Below are 23273 nucleotides of genomic sequence, written 5' to 3'. Positions count from 1 at the left end.
ACTGAACCACACAGGTGAGATCATACGACCTGAAGATCACGCTTTTAGTGACCTCCCCAATCTCTCCTTTTAATAATTCAACAGTTCCAGTCTGACTGGACGCAGCCCATTAGTGCTGGCTAACATTATGGGCTGTCTGTCATTGGTGCTGCCATAGCAACGCTGGCTGGCGGTGCGCAAAATGAATAATATGACACGCACACGATTATCCAGCACCATCGTCTGTATAACAACTCATTCATAATACACACATTTTATCTGAGTAGTACTGTATGATGCCAAGTTACATGGAGCGTCGACCAAACTGTTGATAGAAAACATCTAAATCATATATCACCTGACAGAACTTCAATATCAACAATAAATCAAACACACCTCACCACATACTTTAATGATGGCACCTGGACAATGACAGTGTGGATACCACCGTATGAAGTGATAAAGTATAGAATTTAACATTTCTCTGAATCTGTACTAAAAGTGCTCCATCTTAAAAACCTGACTGCGGACAATGAAATGCACAATATTGGGGCCCAATGAACTGGACTGATGAACAAAATACTACAAGATCTATCTGAACTATACCTTCAATAATCACTTCTGGAAACGCAAATCTCCAACCAAAGCAGCTTTATACAAGCCTGAATTTTACCTTGACAAATCATTAATCCAACAGCGTGAATGCATGACTGTAGCATTGTGGTGTGAAGGTGTTGAGTGGATAAGTAGGCCTGTTGTAATGGGTCTTTGTTGCAAGGACAGAATAATCAGAGAGGTGTGTGTGTGTGTGTGTGTGTGTGTGTGTGTGTGTGTGTGTGTGTGTGTGTGTGTGTGTGTGTGTGTGTGTGCTGTGTGCTGTGTGTTTTGTAACCCAACATGCCAGTAAACACAGTGTGCCTTCTTCACTGAGATGGGATAGGTGGGCAATTGTTCAGTTTTCATCTCCCATTCATTTACAAGGAGCCATGTGAAACCTTATTTCCCTATTGTATGCATGGCCTCCTACGACTGGGTGGGGCATTGTCATCATACCTACAATAGTCAGGTATGGTGACAAACACCATAAAGATACCAGGTGTATAACGCCACTAATAGTCCCTACTCACAGGTGTGTGTGTGTGTGTTCTAGATGAATGGGAGTTTTGCATGCCCTGTGTGGGTGTGTGCTCTGTTCTTTTGATACCTGGCAGAACAGCGAAATGAAGTACTTCAGTTAGTAAAACACGCAGAGCTACTGAATAGCTTATGGTTGAAGAGGGAGGGTCGTACTCTTAGAGCTACTGAATATCTTATGGTTGAAGAGGTAGGGTCGTACTCTTAGAGCTACTGAATATCTTATGGTTGAAGAGGGAGGGTCGTACTCTTAGAGCTACTGAATATCTTATGGTTGAAGAGGGAGGGTCGTACTCTTAGAGCTACTGAATATCTTATGGTTGAAGAGGGAGGGTCGTACTCTTAGAGCTACTGAATATCTTATGGTTTAAGAGGTAGGGTCGTACTCTTAGAGCTACTGAATATCTTATGGTTGAAGAGGTAGGGTCGTACTCTTAGAGCTACTGAATATCTTATGGTTGAAGAGGGAGGGTCGTACTCTTAGAGCTACTGAATATCTTATGGTTGAAGAGGGAGGGTCGTACTCTTAGAGCTACTGAATATCTTATGGTTGAAGAGGGAGGGTCGTACTCTTAGAGCTACTGAATATCGTATGGTTGAAGAGGGAGGGTCGTACTCTTAGAGCTACTGAATATCGTATGGTTGAAGAGGGAGGGTCGTACTCTTAGAGCTACTGAATATCTTATGGTTGAAGAGGTAGGGTCGTACTCTTAGAGCTACTGAATATCTTATGGTTGAAGAGGGAGGGTCGTACTCTTAGAGCTACTGAATATCTTATGGTTGAAGAGGGAGGGTCGTACTCTTAGAGCTACTGAATATCTTATGGTTGAAGAGGGAGGGTCGTACTCTTAGAGCTACTGAATATCTTATGGTTGAAGAGGTAGGGTCGTACTCTTAGAGCTACTGAATATCTTATGGTTGAAGAGGGAGGGTCGTACTCTTAGAGCTACTGAATATCGTATGGTTGAAGAGGGAGGGTCGTACTCTTAGAGCTACTGAATATCTTATGGTTGAAGAGGTAGGGTTGTACTCTTAGAGCTACTGAATATCTTATGGTTGAAGAGGGAGAGTCGTACTATTTTCACACTACTGAGCCGAGCTGTATTGAGCTGGCCTGGTTATTCATCCATAGTGGCTGGAACTGTGCTATAAAGGACCATGTGAAAATCACGGTATTGACAGGGTTAGCACGATGTGTGAAAAAAGCATCGGTGTTGACCCTAAATAAACGCCATGTATCTTTCAGGAATGTGATCATCGATGCTCAGCAAGGGTGTAGTGGTCCTACTGTACAATCTCCATTTTCAGACACCTTTAAAACAATGATATTTCTGCCAATGATATAAGCCAATAGGTATTGCTGAAACAACATCCTTCGTCCTGACCTGAGGGATTGTAGATTTGTGCTCAACAATCACATCACTTATTCAATCCATCATAGGTCGTTACATATTCTTCCAACAAAAATTCCTGGGCTGTATCCCAAGTGGCACCCTATTCCCTATATGTAGTGCACTACTTTTGACCAGGCCCCATAGGGTGACGTGTTGGTCACAGCCAGGTGTCACCATATAGTAGGCAATATACTTACAGTAAAGTATTACAGTGAAGTATTACAGTGAAGTATTACAGTAAAGAAATAAGGTGCTCAGGTCATCCATTAACTCATATTCATGTGGAGTGTTTTGAATATAGAGCAGCCCTTTGACTTAAACAGTAGCGCTGGATTAGTGGGTACCCTATTCCCTATGCAGTGCACTACTTTTGACCAAAGCCCTATGGGCCCTGGTCAAAAGTAGTGCACTATGTCAAGAATGGGGTACCATTTGGGACACGGACATCATCAGCAGCTCTTATCTCGTGAAGTCTTATCTCACGGCCACCTGTAACTCACAGGTCCGGCTAGCAGCGATCCCATGTAACCCTGTCCAACTTATACAACTAGGAGTCATACAGAGTATCCTTTCTGACCAACTGTACAATGATGCTACTATTACTTGTGTGATTTATAGTCTGTAATAGAAACTCATAAACAAGTATCAGTGATGTATCACCATAATACTTCTCTCCTCGCTCTACCTTTAGTAACGCGTTGTGGTATCGCTCAGTATCGGTCTAGCAGTGTGTCTCGTTGACTTCCTGCACCTTTTAGACATCTAAGCAACAACCACACATCTGATAATAATACATCACAATATGTGGTTTCCGCTCCTGTATTTATTGTGAACACATTGTTCCAGAGGTCTAGCGTTTGCTGTAACCTGGCCCTCTATAAGTTTTTCCACTGACAATAACTGTGGGTGAGACATTCAATTGGTGAGGTGGAGCTGAACTGATGCATGTCCAATCATTTCCAACTAACAAATTGTAAAAGAGAAGCTATCGCTGTAAAAGTACTACCTCTTCATGGAGAGTGCCCTCTAGTGTCTCTTTCAAGGGACTTCAATGTAAAAACAATTGTTGGGCAAATGAATACTCTTGATTAAAGGGAAAGTTCACACATTTTTACATGTGGCCTTACTTTCAGAAAAGAGTGAAAATAAGTCTACATGCATCACACTCAAACACAAATGACCTATGAAGCAGCTAGATTAGAATTACCCCACAGCTTTTATTATAAAATAGATTTTATGTACATGAAACAACTTATGAAATTCAATAAGATTCAGTGAAAGTGACCTAATGCAAACTTGTGAAACGAAACACGTTAGAGGAAATGTGGACTTCTCTGTTCCTGTAATCACGGCTAGGTTTTCAGCCAAAAATGTAAACAGAGAGAACATGTTTCCCATAGATAGATAGAGAGTTGTGATGTATGATTAGACGTGTGGCTGTTGCTTAGATGTCCAAAAGGTGGAGGAAGAGAAGGATAGAGAGGCTAAGGGTTCAGGGAAAGAGAAGAGACGCATAGAGAGGGAAAGGGTTCAGGGAGAGAGAGAAGAGAAGGATAGAGAGGGAAAGGGTTCAGGGAGAGAGAGAAGAGAGGGATAGAGAGGGAAAGAGAGAGAAGAAGGATGGAGAGGGAAAGAAAAGGTGACAGAGAGAACGAGAGATCAGGGAGCATGAAGAGAAGTACTGTATAGAGATGAGAAGGGTCAGGGAGAGAGACATAAGAAGATGGACAGAAAAAGGAATAGAGAGAGAGAGAGAACGAGTGAGAATAGAGGGAACGAGGGAGATGTGAAGGAGGTCAGGAGGATGGTGTGTTGCCAAACGTAGAGAGAGTTCTCCATGGAGGGGACCTGCTGAAGGCTGTCTCTGCTGCGCTGTCGTCGTTACCCCATTCCTGCACACACAAATGCGGTTTCATTACGTAAAATCTAAACACTTCCTTTTGAAGACTCTTTTAGGATCCAAAGACAGTCCATTTCCCCTGATGGATTATAGCTTCACATGAAGTCATGATGACAGCATTGTGGTGACTCTGTCCACAGTAACCCATATACTAGCACCTTGTCTGGGGAGAGGGTTTAGCTTAATAAGTCCACCTCATCAAGCTAATTAATGAGATGATTACAGCTAGCTGGCCCAGGTCACAGAGGAGCAGTAATGAGAAGTTGACTCAAAGCGCGCTTGTGTTCAGTAGGGAGGCAGACAGAGACCAGAGAGCCCCAGGACAGCAACACAATTAGACCCAACCAAAACATGAGAAAGCAAAAAGATCATTACTTGATATGTTGGAAAGAATCAACAACAAAAACAGAGCAAACTAGAATACTATTTGGCCCTAAACAGAGAGTACACAGTGGCAGAATAGCTGACCACTGTGACTGACCCAAACTTAAGGAAAGCTTTGCCTACGTACAAACGCAGTGAGCATAGCCTTGCTATTGAGAAAGGCCGTCGTAGGCAGACCTGGCTCTCAAGACAAGACAGGCTACGTGCACACTGCTGTTGTGACAAGAAAAGGGTGAAGAACAAACACCATTCTGAAAACAAACATATTGATGTTTCATTATTTTCCCTTTTGTACTTTAACTATTTGCACATTGTTACAACACTGTATATAGACATAATATGACATTTGAAATGTCTTTATTATTTTGGAACTTCTGTGAGTGTAATGTTTACTGTTAATTTTACTGTAAATGATCTACCCCACTTGCTTTGGAAATGTTAACATATGCCGATAAAACCCATAAATGAGAGCGAGAGAGACCTCCGCAATCTTCCCCAACTCAAGGATCGTGGCATCAACCCTTCTACAGAGGAAGGACTTCCACCCTGCCACAATCCAAAGAATAAACGCCAATGTACGCCTGGCCCACCATCCCACCCTCGATCTGGACTGTCTCTATGACCATGTTCACCTGTACTGGGAGACAGTCCCCATCCTTGCCAAGACTCTCAAGGACGTCACTTTAAACCGCAGCCCGGCCTCTCCACCCAGGAACAGCGAAGCAATCTCCACCCCCCAAGATCACTAAGGCAACACCCCAGACCAGCACCCAGGCTCCCCCAGCCACGGCCACAGCACTACCAACCTCAACGCCCACCACAGCCAGTGTAGCACAGACCAGCCCAGCCCAGCCCAGCTTCAAACCCACCCAGACGAGCCCCCCCCAGCAGGCAGAGCCAGAGCCCAGCAGGCAGAGCTACGCACAAACTGTGTGAGGAGCAACTGGCCCAGCCCACCAACGACATGAGTGACATTAAACACATGCTGAGTCTACTATGCTCACATGTGATAGGCCGAGGGTCATGGTAAGATGGGCACAACAACTCCACCATCCTCACACTACATCCACCCAAGTGGCATGACACAAATGCCATCTTAAATGATAAACAAATCATATTTGAATAATAAGAGTATGTTAATTGAAAAATCACATTTGAATGGTTCTTGGATTGTGAGTGTTTATCTAATTTTGAGGTAAAGAAAAAACAGTTATTTAATCTTTTTATGTTGCATGTTGGAATTTACAAGGATTTAAGTCTAAGTCTGCGTCTGCTTTTGGGCTAAAGAGCAGAAGCCCAGACTTCCTGAAGTAAATTGATGATGTTGATATTGTGGTTGTCCACTAGGTTATAGGGAGATAATTGTACCATCCACCAAATTAAAAGGAATCACACAGGTGGAATGGTATGGTATATATCTGAACTAAATCATTCAATCGAATTGATCAAAACAGGATAATTCTTTATCTGGTTAAAAATCAACAAGGAGGCCGTCTTAACAGATAAAAACGTCTTCCTCTGTGCCTCATACATTCCCCCCTCAGTCACCCTGCTTCAATGAAGAGAGTTTCTCCATTCTACAGGGGGAGATTAGTCACTTTCAGGCCCAAGACAACATACTGGTCTGTGGAGACCTGACTGCTAGAACAGCAGAAGAACTACACACTATTACATTTGGCAGTTTGGAACATAAACTTTAGATTTGACAAATGAGCCTCCTTGGCTAATCTAAACAAACATAAGAGCAAGCCAAAAATAATAGATAATAAAAAAAATGGTTTGATAATGATTGCAAAAATCGAAAAAAGTCATTGAGAAATATATCTAATGCAAAACACAGAGAATCAGACAACAAAAATATACGCCTTCAACATGGGGAAACACTGAAGCAATACAAACACACCCTAAGAACAAAAAAGGAACAGCACATTAGAAATCAGCTGGATGGAATTGTGGAATCCATAGAATCAAACCACTTCCGGGAGAATTTGAATAAATTAAACAAACCTCATCATGAGGAATTGGCTATCCAAAATGGGGATATGTGGATAAATCACCTTTGCAAACCTCTACAGCAATATAACAAAGAGCCCAGAACAAAAAGATATACAAGAAAAATATCAAATACTTGAATCAGCAGTCAAAGACTATCAGAATCCTGTGTATACCCCAACTACAGAAGAAGAATTATTGGAAAAACGATATAGTCTCCAACCCAAAAAGGCCTGTGGTGCTGATGGTATTTTAAATGAAATGATCAAATTTATAGATCACAAATTCAAATTGGCTATACTCAAACTCTTCAATATTATCCTCACTGCAGGTATTTTCACCTATTTTTGGAACCAAGGATTGATCAGACCAATCTATAAAAATGGAGACAAATTTGACCCAAATAATTAAAGAGGAATTTGCGTTAACAGCAACTTCGGGACAATTCTCTGCAGTATCATAAATAGCAGACTATGTCATTCCCTTGATGAACACAACGTCCTGAGCAGAAGCCAGATTAAAAAACGACAACTTTTGTACAACAGACCACATTTACACCCTCCACACTCTAATTGACCAACAAGTAAACCAAAACAAAGGCACGATCTACTCGTGTTTTGTCGACTTCAAGAAAGCATTTGATTCAATTTGACACACAAGTATTTTTTTATTATAAACTAATAGAAAGTGGTATTGGAGGGAAAACATAATGATGTTATTAAATCAATGTTCACTAAAAACAAATATGCGGTTTGCGACAAGCAAACAGACTTCTTCTCTCAGAGACATGGAGTGAAACAAGGCTGCTCAATAAGTCCAACACTATTTAACATCTACATTAATGAATTGGCAAAAACATTAGAAGAATCTGCAGCAACTGGTTTCACCGTACACACACCGAAATCAAGTGTCTGCTGTACGCAAATGACCTGGTGCTGCTGTCTCCCACTAAGGAGGAGTTACAACAGCACCTGGATCATCTGCACAGGTTCTGTCAGACCTGGGCTCTGACAGTTAACCTAAAAAACCTGAATATAATGATTCTATTTGGACACAGTTCTATTAGAACACACCAAAAACGACATGTATCTAGGACTAAATATCAGCAACACAGGTAGCTTTCACATGGCTGTAAACGAGCTGAGACAAAGCTAGAACAGCATTCTATGCCATTAAAAGGAACATTAAAATCTAAATTCCAATTAGAATCTGGCTCAACATTTTCCAATCAGTTATAGAACCAATTGCTCTATATGGCAGCGAAGAATGGGATCTGCTCTCTAATAATACATTTACTAAATGGGACAAACATCTAATCAAAATACTGCATGCAGAGTTTTGCAAGACTGTATTGCAAGTGCAAAGAAAAACTCAGAATTGGGCCAATACCCCCTCCTTATTCGAATAGAAAAAAGAGCCATCAAATTTTACAACCATCTAAAAACAAGTGACCCCAAAACATTCCATCACAAAGCCCTACAATGTCAAGACATGAAACAAGGGAAGAGTCCCCTCAGCCAGCTGGTTCTGAGGCTCAGTTCACTAACCCAAACCAACCCTATAGAGCCTCAGGACAGCACTCAGAAAATCTTGCCCAACCAAATCATCACAAAGCAAAAATAAAAATATATCACCTATTGGAAAGACACCACAAGAAAAGCAAAGTAAACTTCAATGCTTTTTGGCTCTAAACGGACAGTACATGGTGTCAGACTATCTGACCACTGTGACTGATTTAAAAAAAAAACTGAGGGAAACACTGATTAGGTACAGACTCAGTGAGCACACAACCTGAGGTTCAGCCAGTGAAAAGTACAATGTAAGGTCCATAATATTTCCCATTTTGTTTTGCCTTTCATACCATGCCATGTGGCTCCTCAGTCAGGTTGAGACTGGTCTACTAACATTTCTTTAATGTATTATTATTCTCATGAACATTGTTGTTGCTGTTAATGGTAGTCCCATTTCCACTACTACTATTGTTATTGCTGTTGGTCCCTCAATTTCTTATATATGTATATTTTGACAATGTAAGTAATTTAACTTTCCATGTCAATAAAGCCTATGAGAGAGAGAGAGAGAGAGAGAGAGAGAGAGAGAGTTGTGATGAATTATTATCAGATGTGTGGTTGTTGCTTAGGTGTCCAAAAGGTGGAGGAAGTCAATGAGAGTAGGTTTACCTTTTAGATAAATAACAAAGTAAATTCAGTTGAATTGGAGAGAGAGAGACCTTACCTGAGAGGTAATGCTGACACGTTTGAGGGTAAGGTCTGAAAAACAATAACACACAAACAAATAGAATGATGTAAAAAAGGATGTCAGTGATGATGACTACATGAAAGCATTATGAGACATAAAATCATTGAATCACTCTATTTGCTTAAAAACACTCACCAAGAACATGGTCCCTGGAATTAAGCTTGGCCCATAGAAGAGCCCCCTCCCTAGACACAAGAGAGGAATATTACTATAAATACTATTTTAAAGGGATAAATACTATTAGAAAACTATTCAAAAGGGAGAAGTTCTATTAGAAAACTATTCTAAAGGGAGAAGTGCTATTAGAAAACTATTCTAAAGGGAGAAATACTATTAGAAATACTATTTTAAAAGGAGAAATACTAATATAAATACTATTTTAAAGGGAGAAATACTAATATAAATACTATTTTAAAGGGAGAAATACTATTAGAAATACTATTCTAAAACATCTCAAGCTCTATGATATTACTGTACTTCCCCGAAAGTTAGAGTCTCATAGATAGAGGCTCCAACACCCACCTTTTACGCTTTTCTTCCACTATTGCCTTAACTGGACAATGAGAAGAGAAATGAGAGAAGATAATTAAAAAGTGAAAAGGTGTGATGAACAGAGTCAGTGATGTCATATTTTGAATGGTAAAGGACATTTCTTTAAAGGTTTACTAGCCTGGTCCCAGATCAGTTTGTGCTGTCCTGCCTACTCCTATTAAGGTAAACCGCTCCTGGTTGACAAGAGAGCACAAACTGTTCTGGGAACAGAGTATAGGTTAACAGGTGTAACATTACCTTTCCTCTGCACTGCCACACCCACGCCCACCAGTACAATGAAGAACAGAACCACAACAGAAAGACAACTCAACACCAGAGGCCAGTCCACACCAGTAAGCCCTACCAGAAAGCAAATATCACATGTCAATCAACGAGCCCTCACATACATACTTATCTTAGTTTGAGCCAGTTTGCTACAGCAGGAAAATAATCCTGCAGCAACAGGAAATGTTGTTGTAATTTCAGATTATAATTATTGGACATTTTTGTAGAAGTTGAAAAACATTTTGAAGTGAAAAATCTGTGGAAATTACAAACTACAGAAGCCTTTACCTCAAATGGATTACAAGTTTGAAATGTCCTGCAACAGGGTGATCAAATTAAGGTCCTACCTCTGTAGAGTAGGCTACACATAAAATGCCCAGCACCAGGCCCACATTGTGTCTAATATCAATACCAAACATCAGGCCCACACTGTGTCTAATATCAATACCAAACACCAGGCCCACACTGTGTCTAATATCAATACCAAACATCAGGTCCAAACTGTGTCTAACATCAATACCAAACATCAGGCCCACACTGTGTCTAACATCAATACCAAACATCAGGCCCACACTGTGTCTAATACCAAACATCAGGCCCACACTGTGTCTAACATCAATACCAAACATCAGGCCCACACTGTGTCTAACATCAATACCAAACATCAGGCCCACACTGTGTCTAATATCAATACCAAACATCAGGCCCACACTGTGTCTAACATCAATACCAAACATCAGGCCCACACTGTGTCTAACATCAATACCAAACATCAGGCCCACACTGTGTCTAATACCAATACCAAACATCAGGCCCACACTGTGTCTAATATCAATACCAAACATCAGGCCCACACTGTGTCCAATTATCAACACCAAACATCAGGCCCACACTGTGTCTAATATCAATACCAAACATCAGGCCCACACTGTGTCTAATATCAATACCAAACATCAGGCCCACACTGTGTCTAATACCAAACATCAGGCCCACTGTGTCTAACATCAATACCAAACATCAGGCCCACACTGTGTCTAATATCAATACCAAACATCAGGCCCACACTGTGTCTAATATCAATACCAAACATCAGGCCCACACTGTGTCTAATATCAATACCAAACATCAGGCCCACACTGTGTCTAATATCAATACCAAACATCAGGCCCACACTGTGTCTAATATCAATACCAAACATCAGGCCCACACTGTGTCTAATATCAATACCAAACATCAGGCCCACACTGTCTAATATCAATACCAAACATCAGGCCCACACTGTGTCTAATATCAATACCAAACATCAGGCCCACACTGTGTCTAATATCAATACCAAACAGCAGGCACAGACTGTGTCTAATACCAAACATCAGGCCCACTGTGTCTAACATCAATACCAAACATCAGGCCCACACTGTGTCTAATACCAAACATCAGGCCCACACTGTGTCTAATATCAATACCAAACATCAGGCCCACACTGTGTCTAATATCAATACCAAACATCAGGCCCATACTGTGTCTAATATCAATACCAAACATCAGGCCCACACTGTGTCTAATACCAAACATCAGGCCCGCACTGTGTCTAATATCAATACCAAACATCAGGCCCACACTGTGTCTAATATCAATACCAAACATCAGGCCCACACTGTGTCTAATATCAATACCAAACATCAGGCCCACACTGTGTCTAATATCAATACCAAACATCAGGCCAACACTGTGTCTAATACCAAACATCAGGCCCACTGTGTCTAACATCAATACCAAACATCAGGCCCACACTGTGTCTAATATCAATACCAAACATCAGGCCCACACTGTGTCTAATATCAATACCAAACATCAAGCCAACACTGTGTCTAATATCAATACCAAACACCAGGCCCACATTGTGTCTAATATCAATACCAAACATCAGGCCCACACTGTGTCTAATATCAATACCAAACATCAGGCCCACACTGTGTCTAATATCAATACCAAACTTCAGGCACATATTGTGTCTAATACCAAACATCAGGCCCACACTGTGTCTAACATCAATACCAAACATCAGCCCCACACTGTGTCTAACATCAATACCAAACATCAGGCCCACACAGGCCCACACTGTGTCTAATACCAAACATCAGGCCCACACTGTGTCTAACATCAATACCAAACATCAGGCCCACACTGTGTCTAACATCAATACCAAACATCAGGCCCACACTGTGTCTAATACCAATACCAAACATCAGGCCCACACTGTGTCTAATATCAATACCAAACATCAGGCCCACACTGTGTCCAATTATCAACACCAAACATCAGGCCCACACTGTGTCTAATATCAATACCAAACATCAGGCCCACACTGTGTCTAATACCAAACATCAGGCCCACTGTGTCTAACATCAATACCAAACATCAGGCCCACACTGTGTCTAATATCAATACCAAACATCAGGCCCACACTGTGTCTAATATCAATACCAAACATCAGGCCCACACTGTGTCTAATATCAATACCAAACATCAGGCCCACACTGTGTCTAATATCAATACCAAACATCAGGCCCACACTGTGTCTAATATCAATACCAAACATCAGGCCCACACTGTGTCTAATATCAATACCAAACATCAGGCCCACACTGTGTCTAATATCAATACCAAACAGCAGGCACACACTGTGTCTAATACCAAACATCAGGCCCACTGTGTCTAACATCAATACCAAACATCAGGCCCACACTGTGTCTAATACCAAACATCAGGCCCACACTGTCTCTAATATCAATACCAAACATCAGGCCCACACTGTGTCTAATACCAAACATCAGGCCCACACTGTGTCTAATATCAATACCAAACATCAGGCCCACACTGTGTCTAATATCAATACCAAACATCAGGCCCACACTGTGTCTAATATCAATACCAAACATCAGGCCCACACTGTGTCTAATATCAATACCAAACATCAGGCCAACACTGTGTCTAATACCAAACATCAGGCCCACTGTGTCTAACATCAATACCAAACATCAGGCCCACACTGTGTCTAATATCAATACCAAACATCAGGCCCACACTGTGTCTAATATCAATACCAAACATCAAGCCAACACTGTGTCTAATATCAATACCAAACACCAGGCCCACATTGTGTCTAATATCAATACCAAACATCAGGCCCACACTGTGTCTAATATCAATACCAAACATCAGGCCCACACTGTGTCTAATATCAATACCAAACTTCAGGCACATATTGTGTCTAATATCAATACCAAACATCAGGCCCACACAGTGTCTAACATCAATACCAAACATCAGGCCCACACTGTGTCTAATATCAATACCAAACATCAGGCCCACACTGTGTCTAATATCAATACCAAACATCAGGCCCACACTGTGTCTAACATCAATACCAAACATCAGGCCCACACTGTGTCTAATACCAAACATCAGGCCCACACTGTGTCTAACATCAATACCAAACATCAGGCCCACACTGTGTCTAACATCAATACCAAACATCAGGCCCACACAGGCCCACACTGTGTCTAATACCAAACATCAGGCCCACACTGTGTCTAACATCAATACCAAACATCAGGCCCACACTGTGTCTAATATCAATACCAAACATCAGGCCCACACTGTGTCTAATATCAATACCAAACATCAGGCTCGCACTGTGTCTAATATCAATACCAAACAGCAGGCACACACTGTGTCTAATACCAAACATCATGCCCACTGTGTCTAACATCAATACCAAACATCAGGCCCACACTGTGTCTAATACCAAACATCAGGCCCACACTGTCTCTAATATCAATACCAAACATCAGGCCCACACTGTGTCTAATACCAAACATCAGGCCCACACTGTGTCTAATATCAATACCAAACATCAGGCCCACACTGTGTCTAATATCAATACCAAACATCAGGCCCATACTGTGTCTAATATCAATACCAAACATCAGGCCCACACTGTGTCTAATATCAATACCAAACATCAGGCCCACACTGTGTCTAATACCAAATATCAGGCCCACACTGTGTCTAATATCAATACCAAACATCAGGCCCACACTGTGTCTAATATCAATACCAAACATCAGGCCCACACTGTGTCTAATATCAATACCAAACATCAGGCCCACACTGTGTCTAACATCAATACCAAACATCAGGCCCACACTGTGTCTAACATCAATACCAAACACCAGGCCCACACTGTGTCTAATATCAATACCAAACATCAGGCCCACACTGTGTCTAATATCAATACCAAACATCAGGCCCCCACTGTGTCTAATATCAATACCAAACATCAGGCCCACACAGTGTCTAATACCAAACATCAGGCCCACACTGTCTCTAATATCAATACCAAACATCAGGCCCACACTGTGTCTAATACCAAACATCAGGCCCACACTGTGTCTAATATCAATACCAAACATCAGGCCCACACTGTGTCTAATATCAATACCAAACATCAGGCCCATACTGTGTCTAATATCAATACCAAACATCAGGCCCACACTGTGTCTAATACCAAACATCAGGCCCGCACTGTGTCTAATATCAATACCAAACATCAGGCCCACACTGTGTCTAATATCAATACCAAACATCAGGCCCACACTGTGTCTAATATCAATACCAAACATCAGGCCCACACTGTGTCTAATATCAATACCAAACATCAGGCCAACACTGTGTCTAATACCAAACATCAGGCCCACTGTGTCTAACATCAATACCAAACATCAGGCCCACACTGTGTCTAATATCAATACCAAACATCAGGCCCACACTGTGTCTAATATCAATACCAAACATCAAGCCAACACTGTGTCTAATATCAATACCAAACACCAGGCCCACATTGTGTCTAATATCAATACCAAACATCAGGCCCACACTGTGTCTAATATCAATACCAAACATCAGGCCCACACTGTGTCTAATATCAATACCAAACTTCAGGCACATATTGTGTCTAATATCAATACCAAACATCAGGCCCACACAGTGTCTAACATCAATACCAAACATCAGGCCCACACTGTGTCTAATATCAATACCAAACATCAGGCCCACACTGTGTCTAATATCAATACCAAACATCAGGCCCACACTGTGTCTAACATCAATACCAAACATCAGGCCCACACTGTGTCTAATACCAAACATCAGGCCCACACTGTGTCTAACATCAATACCAAACATCAGGCCCACACTGTGTCTAACATCAATACCAAACATCAGGCCCACACAGGCCCACACTGTGTCTAATACCAAACATCAGGCCCACACTGTGTCTAACATCAATACCAAACATCAGGCCCACACTGTGTCTAATATCAATACCAAACATCAGGCCCACACTGTGTCTAATATCAATACCAAACATCAGGCTCGCACTGTGTCTAATATCAATACCAAACAGCAGGCACACACTGTGTCTAATATCAATACCAAACATCAGGCCCACACTGTGTCTAATACCAAACATCAGGCCCACTGTGTCTAACATCAATACCAAACATCAGGCCCACACTGTGTCTAATACCAAACATCAGGCCCACACTGTCTCTAATATCAATACCAAACATCAGGCCCACACTGTGTCTAATACCAAACATCAGGCCCACACTGTGTCTAATATCAATACCAAACATCAGGCCCATACTGTGTCTAATATCAATACCAAACATCAGGCCCACACTGTGTCTAATATCAATACCAAACATCAGGCCCACACTGTGTCTAATACCAAACATCAGGCCCACACTGTGTCTAATATCAATACCAAACATCAGGCCCACACTGTGTCTAATATCAATACCAAACATCAGGCCCACACTGTGTCTAATATCAATACCAAACATCAGGCCCACACTGTGTCTAACATCAATACCAAACATCAGGCCCACACTGTGTCTAACATCAATACCAAACACCAGGCCCACACTGTGTCTAATATCAATACCAAACATCAGGCCCACACTGTGTCTAATATCAATACCAAACATCAGGCCCCCACTGTGTCTAATATCAATACCAAACATCAGGCCCACACTGTGTCTAATATCAATACCAAACAGCAGGCAGAGACTGTGTCTAATACCAAACATCAGGCCCACTGTGTCTAACATCAATACCAAACATCAGGCCCACACTGTGTCTAATACCAAACATCAGGCCCACACTGTCTCTAATATCAATACCAAACATCAGGCCCACACTGTGTCTAATACCAAACATCAGGCCCACACTGTGTCTAATATCAATACCAAACATCAGGCCCACACTGTGTCTAATATCAATACCAAACATCTGGCCCATACTGTGTCTAATATCAATACCAAACATCAGGCCCACACTGTGTCTAATACCAAACATCAGGCCCGCACTGTGTCTAATATCAATACCAAACATCAGGCCCACACTGTGTCTAATATCAATACCAAACATCAGGCCCACACTGTGTCTAATATCAATACCAAACATCAGGCCCACACTGTGTCTAATATCAATACCAAACATCAGGCCAACACTGTGTCTAATACCAAACATCAGGCCCACACTGTGTCTAACATCAATACCAAACATCAGGCCCACACAGGCCCACACTGTGTCTAATACCAAACATCAGGCCCACACTGTGTCTAACATCAATACCAAACATCAGGCCCACACTGTGTCCAATTATCAACACCAAACATCAGGCCCACACTGTGTCTAATATCAATACCAAACATCAGGCCCACACTGTGTCTAATATCAATACCAAACATCAGGCCCACACTGTGTCTAATACCAAACATCAGGCCCACTGTGTCTAACATCAATACCAAACATCAGGCCCACACTGTGTCTAATATCAATACCAAACATCAGGCCCACACTGTGTCTAATATCAATACCAAACATCAGGCCCACACTGTGTCTAATATCAATACCAAACATCAGGCCCACACTGTGTCTAATATCAATACCAAACATCAGGCCCACACTGTGTCTAATATCAATACCAAACATCAGGCCCACACTGTGTCTAATATCAATACCAAACATCAGGCTCGCACTGTGGCTAATATCAATACCAAACAGCAGGCACACACTGTGTCTAATACCAAACATCAGGCCCACTGTGTCTAACATCAATACCAAACATCAGGCCCACACTGTGTCTAATACCAAACATCAGGCCCACACTGTCTCTAATATCAATACCAAACATCAGGCCCACACTGTGTCTAATACCAAACATCAGGCCCACACTGTGTCTAATATCAATACCAATCATCAGGCCCACACTGTGTCTAATATCAATACCAAACATCAGGCCCATACTGTGTCTAATATCAATACCAAACATCAGGCCCACACTGTGTCTAATATCAATACCAAACATCAGGCCCACACTGTGTCTAATACCAAACATCAGGCCCACACTGTGTCTAATATCAATACCAAACATCAGGCCCACACTGTGTCTAATATCAATACCAAACATCAGGCCCACACTGTGTCTAATACCAAACATCAGGCCCACACTGTGTCTAATATCAATACCAAACATCAGGCCCACACTGTGTCTAATATCAATACCAAACATCAGGCCCACACTGTGTCTAATATCAATACCAAACATCAGGCCCACACTGTGTCTAACATCAATACCAAACATCAGGCCCACACTGTGTCTAACATCAATACCAAACACCAGGCCCACACTGTGTCTAATATCAATACCAAACATCAGGCCCACACTGTGTCTAATATCAATACCAAACATCAGGCCCCCACTGTGTCTAATATCAATACCAAACATCAGGCCCACACTGTGTCTAATATCAATACCAAACATCAGGCCCACACTGTGTCTAATATCAATACCAAACATCAGGTCCACACTGTGTCTAATATCAATACCAAACATCAGGCCCACACAGTGTCTAATACCAAACATCAGGCCCACACTGTGTCTAACATCAATACCAAACATCAGGCCCACACTGTGTCTAATATCAATACCAAACATCAGGCCCACACTGTGTCTAATATCAATACCAAACATCAGGCCCACACTGTGTCTAATACCAAACATCAGGCCCACACTGTGTGTAATATCAATACCAAACATCAGGCCCACACTGTGTCTAATATCAATACCAAACACCAGGCCCACACTGTGTCTAATATCAATACCAAACATCAGGCCCACACTGTGTCTAACATCAATACCAAACATCAGGCCCACACTGTGTCTAACATCAATACCAAACACCAGGCCCACACTGTGTCTAACATCAATACCAAACATCAGGCCCACACTGTGTCTAATATCAATACCAAACATCAGGCCCACACTGTGTCTAATACCAAATATCAGGCCCACATTGTGTCTAACATCAATACCAAACATCAGGCCCACACTGTGTCTAATATCAATACCAAACATCAGGCCCACACTGTGTCTAATATCAATACCAAACATCAGGCCCACACTGTGTCTAATACCAAACATCAGGCCCACACTGTGTGTAATATCAATACCAAACATCAGGCCCACACTGTGTCTAATATCAATACCAAACACCAGGCCCACACTGTGTCTAATATCAATACCAAACATCAGGCCCACACTGTGTCTAACATCAATACCAAACATCAGGCCCACACTGTGTCTAACATCAATACCAAACACCAGGCCCACACTGTGTCGAACATCAATACCAAACATCAGGCCCACACTGTGTCTAATATCAATACCAAACATCAGGCCCACACTGTGTCTAATACCAAATATCAGGCCCACACTGTGTCTAATACCAAACATCAGGCCCACACTGTCTCTAATATCAATACCAAACATCAGGCCCACACTGTGTCTAATACCAAACATCAGGCCCACACTGTGTCTAATATCAATACCAAATATCAGGCCCACACTGTGTCTAATATCAATACCAAACATCAGGCCCATACTGTGTCTAATATCAATACCAAACATCAGGCCCACACTGTGTCTAATACCAAACATCAGGCCCACACTGTGTCTAATATCAATACCAAACATCAGGCCCACACTGTGTCTAATATCAATACCAAACACCAGGCCCACACTGTGTCTAATATCAATACCAAACATCAGGTCCAAACTGTGTCTAACATCAATACCAAACATCAGGCCCACACTGTGTCTAACATCAATACCAAACATCAGGCCCACACTGTGTCTAATACCAAACATCAGGCCCACACTATGTCTAACATCAATACCAAACACCAGGCCCACACTGTGTCTAACATCAATACCAAACATCAGGCCCACACTGTGTCTAATATCAATACCAAACATCAGGCCCACACTGTGTCTAATATCAATACCAAACACCAGGCCCACACTGTGTCTAATATCAATACCAAACATCAGGCCCACACTGTGTCTAATACCAAACATCAGGCCCACACTGTCTCTAATATCAATACCAAACATCAGGCCCACACTGTGTCTAATACCAAACATCAGGCCCACACTGTGTCTAATATCAATACCAAACACCAGGCCCACACTGTGTCTAATATCAATACCAAACATCAGGCCCACACTGTGTCTAATATCAATACCAAACATCAGGCCCACACTGTGTCTAATATCAATACCAAACATCAGGCCCACACTGTGTCTAATATCAATACCAAACATCAGGCCCACACTGTGTCTAATATCAATACCAAACATCAGGCCCACACTGTCTCCAATATCAATACCAAACATCAGGCCCACACTGTGTCTAACATCAATACCAAACATCAGGCCCACACTGTGTCTAATACCAAACATCAGGCCCACACTGTCTCTAATATCAATTCCAAACATCAGGCCCACACTGTGTCTAATACCAAACATCAGGCCCACACTGTGTCTAACATCAATACCAAACATCAGGCCCACACTGTGTCTAACATCAATACCAAACATCAGGCCCACACAGGCCCACACTGTGTCTAATACCAAACATCAGGCCAACACTGTGTCTAACATCAATACCAAACATCAGGCCCACACTGTGTCTAATATCAATACCAAACATCAGGCCCACACTGTGTCTAATACCAAACATCAGGCCCACACTGTGTGTAATATCAATACCAAACATCAGGCCCACACTGTGTCTAATATCAATACCAAACACCAGGCCCACACTGTGTCTAATATCAATACCAAACATCAGGCCCACACTGTGTCTAACATCAATACCAAACATCAGGCCCACACTGTGTCTAACATCAATACCAAACACCAGGCCCACACTGTGTCTAACATCAATACCAAACATCAGGCCCACACTGTGTCTAATATCAATACCAAACATCAGGCCCACACTGTGTCTAATACCAAATATCAGGCCCACACTGTGTCTAATACCAAACATCAGGCCCACACTGTCTCTAATATCAATACCAAACACCAGGCCCACACTGTGTCTAATATCAATACCAAACATCAGGTCCAAACTATGTCTAACATCAATACCAAACATCAGGCCCACACTGTGTCTAACATCAATACCAAACATCAGGCCCACACTGTGTCTAATACCAAACATCAGGCCCACACTGTGTCTAACATCAATACCAAACACCAGGCCCACACTGTGTCTAACATCAATACCAAACATCAGGCCCACACTGTGTCTAATATCAATACCAAACATCAGGCCCACACTGTGTCTAATATCAATACCAAACACCAGGCCCACACTATGTCTAATATCAATACCAAACATCAGGCCCACACTGTGTCTAATACCAAACATCAGGCCCACACTGTCTCTAATATCAATACCAAACATCAGGCCCACACTGTGTCTAATACCAAACATCAGGCCCACACTGTGTCTAATATCAATACCAAACACCAGGCCCACACTGTGTCTAATATCAATACCAAACATCAGGCCCACACTGTGTCTAATATCAATACCAAACATCAGGCCCACACTGTGTCTAATACCAAACATCAGGCCCACACTGTCTCTAATATCAATTCCAAACATCAGGCCCACACTGTGTCTAATACCAAACATCAGGCCCACACTGTGTCTAATATCAATACCAAACACCAGGCCCACACTGTGTCTAATATCAATACCAAACATCAGGCCCACACTTTGTCTAATATCAATACCAAACATCAGGCCCACACTGTGTCTAATACCAAACATCAGGCCCACACTGTGTCTAACATCAATACCAAACATCAGGCCCACACTGTGTCTAACATCAATACCAAACATCAGGCCCACACAGGCCCACACTGTGTCTAATACCAAACATCAGGCCAACACTGTGTCTAACATCAATACCAAACATCAGGCCCACACTGTGTCTAACATCAATACCAAACATCAGGCCCACACTGTGTCTAATATCAATACCAAACATCAGGCCCACACTGTGTCTAACATCAATACCAAACATCAGGCCCACACTGTGTCTAACATCAATACCAAACATCAGGCCTACACTGTGTCTAATACCAATACCAAACATCAGGCCCACACTGTGTCTAATATCAATACCAAACATCAGGCCCACACTGTGTCCAATTATCAACACCAAACATCAGGCCCACACTGTGTCTAATATCAATACCTAACATCAGGACCACACTGTGTCTAATATCAATACCAAACATCAGGCCCACACTGTGTCTAATACCAAACATCAGGCCCACTGTGTCTAACATCAATACCAAACATCAGGCCCACACTGTGTCTAATATCAATACCAAACATCAGGCCCACACTGTGTCTAATATCAATACCAAACATCAGGCCCACACTGTGTCTAATATCAATACCAAACATCAGGCCCACACTGTGTCTAATATCAATACCAAACATAAGGCCCACACTGTGTCTAATATCAATACCAAACATCAGGCCCACACTGTGTCTAATATCAATACCAAACATCAGGCCCGCACTGTGTCTAATATCAATACCAAACAGCAGGCACACACTGTGTCTAATACCAAACATCAGGCCCACTGTGTCTAACATCAATACCAAACATCAGGCCCACACTGTGTCTAATACCAAACATCAGGCCCACACTGTCTCTAATATCAATACCAAACATCAGGCCCACACTGTGTCTAATACCAAACATCAGGCCCACACTGTGTCTAATATCAATACCAAACATCAGGCCCACACTGTGTCTAATATCAATACCAAACATCAGGCCAATACTGTGTCTAATATCAATACCAAACATCAGGCCGACACTGTGTCTAATACCAAACATCAGGCCCACACTGTGTCTAATATCAATACCAAACATCAGGCCCACACTGTGTCTAATATCAATACCAAACACCAGGCCCACACTGTGTCTAATATCAATACCAAACATCAGGCCCAAACTGTGTCTAACATCAATACCAAACATCAGGCCCACACTGTGTCTAACATCAATACCAAACATCAGGCCCACACTGTGTCTAATACCAAACATCAGGCCCACACTGTGTCTAACATCAATACCAAACATCAGGCCCACACTGTGTCTAATACCAAACATCAGGCCCACACTGTGTCTAACATCAATACAAACATCAGGCCCACACTGTGTCTAATATCAATACCAAACATCAGGCCCACACTGTGTCTAATACCAAACATCAGGCCCACACTGTGTCTAATATCAATACCAAACATCAGGCCCACACTGTGTCTAATATCAATACCAAACATCAGGCTCATACTGTGTCTAATATCAATACCAAACATCAGGCCCACACTGTGTCTAATACCAAACATCAGGCCCACACTGTGTCTAATATCAATACCAAACATCAGGCCCACACTGTGTCTAATATCAATACCAAACACCAGGCCCACACTGTGTCTAATATCAATACCAAACATCAGGCCCAAACTGTGTCTAACATCAATACCAAACATCAGGCCCACACTGTGTCTAACATCAATACCAAACACCAGGCCCACACTGTGTCTAACATCAATACCAAACATCAGGCCCACACTGTGTCTAATATCAATACCAAACATCAGGCCCACACTGTGTCTAATATCAATACCAAACACCAGGCCCACACTGTGTCTAATATCAATACCAAACATCAGGCCCACACTGTGTCTAATACCAAACATCAGGCCCACACTGTCTCTAATATCAATACCAAACATCAGGCCCACACTGTGTCTAATACCAAACATCTGGCCCACACTGTGTCTAATATCAATACCAAACATCAGGCCCACACTGTGTCTAATATCAATACCAAACATCAGGCCCACACTGTCTCCAATATCAATACCAAACATCAGGCCCACACTGTGTCTAACATCAAT

General features: G+C 42.1%; 1 protein-coding gene across 1 annotated transcript in view; it reads right to left on the bottom strand.

The window, feature by feature from the left end:
* Positions 1-3704: 3704 nt before the first annotated feature.
* The window catches only part of LOC106589584 (protein HIDE1), a 49002-nt gene continuing 29433 nt past the window's right edge, over positions 3705-23273 (bottom strand). The window contains exons 6-10 of the mRNA XM_045707699.1: positions 9832-9933; positions 9565-9595; positions 9178-9227; positions 9019-9053; positions 3705-4399 (exon numbers count right to left, since the gene is read on the bottom strand). Of these exons, the coding sequence (XP_045563655.1) occupies positions 4304-4399; positions 9019-9053; positions 9178-9227; positions 9565-9595; positions 9832-9933 (314 nt within the window). The 3' untranslated portion in view covers positions 3705-4303. The remainder of the gene's footprint in view (positions 4400-9018; positions 9054-9177; positions 9228-9564; positions 9596-9831; positions 9934-23273) is intronic.

This window comes from Salmo salar, chromosome ssa02, assembly GCF_905237065.1.
Source record: "Salmo salar chromosome ssa02, Ssal_v3.1, whole genome shotgun sequence".
Taxonomy (NCBI): domain Eukaryota; kingdom Metazoa; phylum Chordata; class Actinopteri; order Salmoniformes; family Salmonidae; genus Salmo; species Salmo salar.
The sequence above is the reverse complement of the archived record's forward strand: the minus strand, read 5'-3'. Positions and strand labels throughout refer to the sequence as shown.